The sequence below is a fragment of the Haliotis rufescens genome, unplaced genomic scaffold, assembly GCF_023055435.1.
Source record: "Haliotis rufescens isolate VD_foot unplaced genomic scaffold, xgHalRufe1.0.p SCAF_11, whole genome shotgun sequence".
NCBI lineage: Eukaryota > Metazoa > Mollusca > Gastropoda > Lepetellida > Haliotidae > Haliotis > Haliotis rufescens.
The window spans coordinates 9788300-9793818 of NW_025963791.1; the positions used below are offsets into that span (position 1 = coordinate 9788300).

Genomic DNA, 5519 nt, shown 5'->3' on the forward strand with positions numbered 1-5519 from the left:
ATACAAATCTTGCTCAGAAGTTGTTTCATCAAGGTTACAGCATTCAAGGCCTCAGTAAAGCTTTCAAAAAGTTGTATTGTAGACATGTGGAGGACACTTCCAAATTTGACGCATCAGTGACAAACATTATGTCAGATGCAATTCCCTATTTTGACTTGTACCATGTGTTGCTATTGCATGTGTTTGTGACGGGTGCCACCGTTGGGGCAGGATACGCGCACCTTTTCGCGAACACCTAGTATCATCACTATTTCATAGTGATTCATTGATATATGCTCATACTAAAGTCGGAATCGTTCAATCGGCTCTGTTTGGGCAGATATTTCTTATGAATATGGAAAGGGTTTTGTTGCTTTTATTAATTGCAGTTTCAACTTTATTTTAAGTGTAAACCTCGAATACTCTTTATGTAGGGTATAAACAGCCGAGCAAAAGAACGTATACACCAATATTTGATGGTGGCTAAAATGAAGCAAACAAGAAACAGTTAATCGATGGTGACGTATTTCATACAGTGTTTCGGCTAACGTTATGTAATTTTTTTATCAAGTCCAATTTATTTTCAATGTGTACTTTCTTTTGCCCGGTAGTGTGGTTAGGTGTTGTCGCAATCAGTAATATTCCAACAATATAACGTCGAATGCAATGAATCGAGACTGGATGGATTGGAATTAGTGGTTGATATTAAGGGCAACGTTCGACGCGGTCACAGAGCCCGATCACTCGATCCCCATGTAGGTACGTCAAACAGGATGTAGAGCTTTTCTCAATCCTGAAGGGGGCACGGGTGGCCCAGTCGTCTAAGGCGCCGCGATTCGCTGAGTTGCGTCCCTTGGGCACGCCAGAAACTTATGATTGTGGGTTCGAATCCCGGTTCGCCCCAATTATGTTTCTAGGGTTGTCAGCACCATACCCGTGCTCGTGGGTTTCATCGAGGTGGTAAACGTCTGAGACCTGCATCACTTCGGGCTTTCCTCCCACATTAAGCTGACACGCCGCGATATAACTGGATACTGTTAAAAGCGGCGTTAAACCGAACTCACTCACTCACTCAATCCTGAATCATCAAACCCGGAAGTCGGGTCAGACTTCATTATTGATAAGAACAAATGGCTTTTAGAAATGAATGAATGAGTTTAGTTTCATTCATAGAAATAGAATATATCTACATCTAACACTTTATCATTAATTGTCAGTATTCTCCCATCTGCCTCAATGCTTCGTCTCATCAAGGACCTATATAGTTCCGTGATCAGATCACAGTCAGAGGCTTTTTTGTCGCTTGTATCCCAGTCTGAACATATTTGTGTACATGTTTATACCCACAAGTTTTCTGTTTCATATGAAACCCCATTGATCCGTACGATACCATCCCGGTGAATCCATTTTAACGGAGAATGTGTGACTGCGAAATGACGGTCCCGGAAATACTAACAGTAAAGGATAACGAGATTTCTTGATTTTAAAATTAGATTATCCCTTTACATAAACATTTCATCAAAACATACTTATTGTTTAAATTGTGAGAATATATTTTCCACATGTGTTTGGATAACATGATAAAAATATGATAAAATGTTATTTATTGACGCTGTACACAATAATGAGAAATTCACATTTTATGTTCAGTAAACACGCCCTTTATATTTAATTAATATATTAACTTTACATTCTGACCATGGTAGTCTGTATGCTGTGATAAATTGTCGGGGACTTGAGGAGAAACCGGTATATGGTGTACCTGTCACTCGCTGAGAACCGTTACTTTGTTTCTGTGGTCGTCAACGACAAAATGGTAAAGTTTCAAATCTCTCCAGTACGACAGATTATTCATCGGATTACAAGGCTTCAATACTACACCGTTTCAATTAATATTTTTCAAGTAGAGGGGAAAACAATTACAACGAGTAAAGTGTGGAAATCACTAGAACTTCGTCAAAAAACCTTGCTGCTACTTGATCTTGGAAGGAGCCACGTGCGAGGCGCGAGGTAAAGCTGAGTATTTGTATGACCCTTGACCTAGAACAAAGGTTGTGTTTGATTGATTGATTCCATGACATGTGCCAGACAGAAAGAGTCGCGCTGGAGCATTCACGGGTCTCACCTCAGCACGTGACCACGCGAGATGGGCGGCGCTCAACTATTGACGAGAAGTCATGTGAGTGAGGCCATTGAAGGCATGCGCACTCGAGCGGAACGCCCCTTTCTCATTGGCTGGATAGACGATTTTTCGTGAAATATTTATCAATACTCGTATATCGATTTCCAACAGGATCAATTTAATATTTAAGGGGACCATTTCCTCTCAGCTAGTGAAACTTCCGAGATATTTGTAAAAGTGTCTATTTGAAGCGGTTGATCGAGATCTGTGTGAGTGTCATTTTGAGGAACTGACAGAGCCGTTGAACGATGTCTGACAGGAAGAGAAGTGGGGATCTGGACAGTTCATCTGACCGAGAGAATTACGTAAGTGGTCAGTTCATATACTCTTCGGACACTACAACCAGACCTGCTTTGTCGGACAGGCCGTTGCAGGATGGTTCCAACCAATCCTGGACCTATTCTATAGACAATGTAATAAGGAGATCAGATTCCGACCGACCAAGCTTCCAGAAGATGAAGACGACAAACCTCTATATGAGACCTCCTGTAAGAAACGGGGGCAGAGATGTCCTTCGGAGACGCCGCATCGCCGCCAATGCACGTGAACGACGACGAATGCAGAGTCTCAACGTCGCCTTCGACGAACTCCGGGATGTCATACCGGCATTTAGTGACGACAGAAAGTTGTCCAAATATGAAACCCTTCAAATGGCACAGACATACATTGCAGCTCTGCAGGAGTTGCTGGACAAAGACTGAAGACAATCTCACAAGGGACCACGGAAGAAGATTTTTGAAGAAATCACAAAGACCAATGGACTTTCAGAATCATACAGAATTTAAGGATTTAGTCACATCTGAGTGGGATATGTGACAAGGCCATTGTGCATTGAACAAATGACATTAACTGTCTATTGATGACAATGGGACTTATCTTACTCTTGCTAGTGCAATTTGTACTATAGCTTTAACAGTGTAATCATGTGTACATAGTTTAATCGTGCCGGATTTGTTGATGGAAATGAGATATCGTTATTATCTCCTGTAGCTATTTCTGACAATGGAGCCGTCATATTGTCAACAGTGATTCAGAAGCCAGGTAAACAATGACTCACCTTCCCAAATGGTTTGCATGACATGGCTATATGCAACATAAACAATAATATATTACTTGCCTCGGTAATATTGGTATATTTTATATGTGACTTTATTGTACATGTTCCGATGGATCTTCCAGCGATATTGTTCGGCTTTTGGAACAATTGCTAATTATTTTGTAACGACTGAAAATAAAATATTTATTGAGAAATGCATCTTACGTGATCTCATCTGAATAAGCCTGGGTAAGAGTGACTACTCTTGACATTACAGCACTGATGCAGGCAGTGTACGTCTACTATTCAAACAGAATAATGCAAAAACTAAATATCAATATCCTTTGTTAGGATAGACATGGTGTTTAACTTTCATGGAAATTTTCAAGTTGTAGTCAAATCTACTCACAGCTACTATCTGTTCGAATTCGTATAAACCCTTCATTGTGTAACCATTCGATAAAAAAAACCTAATTAATACCACAACGCCTGAAGGGCGTTCATGTTTAATTATCAAACAAACTGAAACAGGGAAGCTTAATAGAAACGTACACTGACTAATGACAGCTAATGCCAACAATGACAGGTTTCAGACTTGGGCAATGCTACATTACGCTTCTGGGGATGATTTGTTTCGTGGATCCAGCTTCCATCTATTTTTGTACACGTTATCATATTTTTTAAACTGAAATGGTTCAATAAGTTCGCTTAAGTCGACTAAAATTTATTTCCTTGTTGAACTGTGTTTATGTATACCACTCAAGACAAGTTTAGAACACATTTGGAAGGCTGTGTGTTGCAATACTCAACAGCCACGTCTGATTAATTGTAGTCATATGAAACACATCCATTCTTCTAACAATTGGATAACACAAACGTGTTTTCTGATAATAAATTGAGAATGTATCAATGTGTAGCTCGGAAATGAAAATGCAAATATATCTAATGAAAATCCAGATTCTTCTCCATACTTACAGCTATTTACATTAAGACTGCATCGACCTATAATCGTTGTCTATAAGTCTAGTGGTAGAGCGTCGGCTCGGAGAGCGAAAGGTCCGGGGTTCGATCCCCAGCCGCGTCATACCAAAAGACGTTTACAGGTGGCACTTGTTGTTACCCTGCCTGGCGTTAACATTGAAACACTTTGTTTTTACTTAAAATGATTCTGGTTGCGTTTGAACACAACCCATTCAATACCACGACATTAAGAGGCTAAAATACACACACACACACACACACACACACACACACACACACACACACACACATGCATGACGTCGCTATACAAGTGCAATAATCTTGGACGCGACGTTAACCCCCATTGCACCTATCCTCAATTTTATTCAAGTTGCCTCCCTCGAGTATCCCTCGGGATTATATCTGAAGATATAATCGGGTATGCAAGTCATACATATTTATCATAAACTGCCAGGCAAAACAAAATATACACCAATGTTTGATGGTGGCTAAAAATGAAACAAACAAGAAATGGTTAAACGATAATGATGTATTTGATACGGATATCATTGTTGCGTTTTGGGCTTTAAGTTTGCAGTGTTTCAGCGATTGTTGTTAGCCAAGTAACGATAATGTTTGTAATTAATTTACCAAATCCAATTTTCAAGGGCATACTTTCTTTTGTGCGGCAGTTTATAATGCACTCCCCTTATAACGCGTGAACGTAGGTTCAGATAAGGTTATGTAATATTTGCTCTGTGTAAATACCACCTTTAAAACATTCACAAATTGTAACAGCCGCGTCGCATTAAGCATGGGAAGTCTTTCTTTGATATGAACAATTCCAGATGTAAGCAATGTATGTGAATGGTAAATAATTCTGCTTAAGCATACAGAGTATCACATGCTTAATAACGTGGTATTGAATTGGTCGTGTTTAGACGCAACCCGAATCTTTCTAAGTAAAAACACAGTGTTTTAATATTACATGCTTTTTATAGTGGAGACAACCGATATTTTCAGGGGGATGATTAAGTATTGAGAGGGACAAAATACACTCGCGTGGGTTCGGTATAGAGGTACAGCGAGCCCCCGTTTATCCGGACGGTGGCGTCCAAAGTGAAATCGTCCATGCTTCCGTTCCCCAAGATTAAGACCGTCGTAGCTCCAACTCTTTAGCATAGATTTTTTACCTTCTTAACGCTAATGTTGCTTTGTGAAATTTGCCAGATTAACAAATTTCTAAATCAAGAAATCATTGTACTGAAAGAATTTGCCGATTTCAGTTCAGGGAGCACTAGGGGCATGTAACGCGTGCCACAAACCTACGATCAATGTTTCCAGGTTTGTGAGGGTTATCCT

The 5519-nt window shown here is 39.9% G+C and overlaps 1 protein-coding gene across 1 annotated transcript; it reads left to right on the top strand.

Annotated features, from left to right (window-relative positions):
• Positions 1-2308: 2308 nt before the first annotated feature.
• LOC124146314 (neurogenin-1-like) lies at positions 2309-3406 on the top strand. The gene has a single exon (XM_046516559.2). It carries the CDS (start codon positions 2410-2412, stop codon positions 2860-2862), a length of 453 nt encoding a protein of 150 aa, XP_046372515.1. The 5' UTR covers positions 2309-2409; the 3' UTR covers positions 2863-3406.
• The last annotated feature ends 2113 nt before the right edge of the window (positions 3407-5519 follow it).

Excerpts from the sequence above, each read along its gene's own strand:
- LOC124146314 (XM_046516559.2), top strand. The coding sequence starts at position 2,410 with ATGTCTGACAGGAAGAGAAGTGGGGATCTGGACAGTTCATCTGACCGA.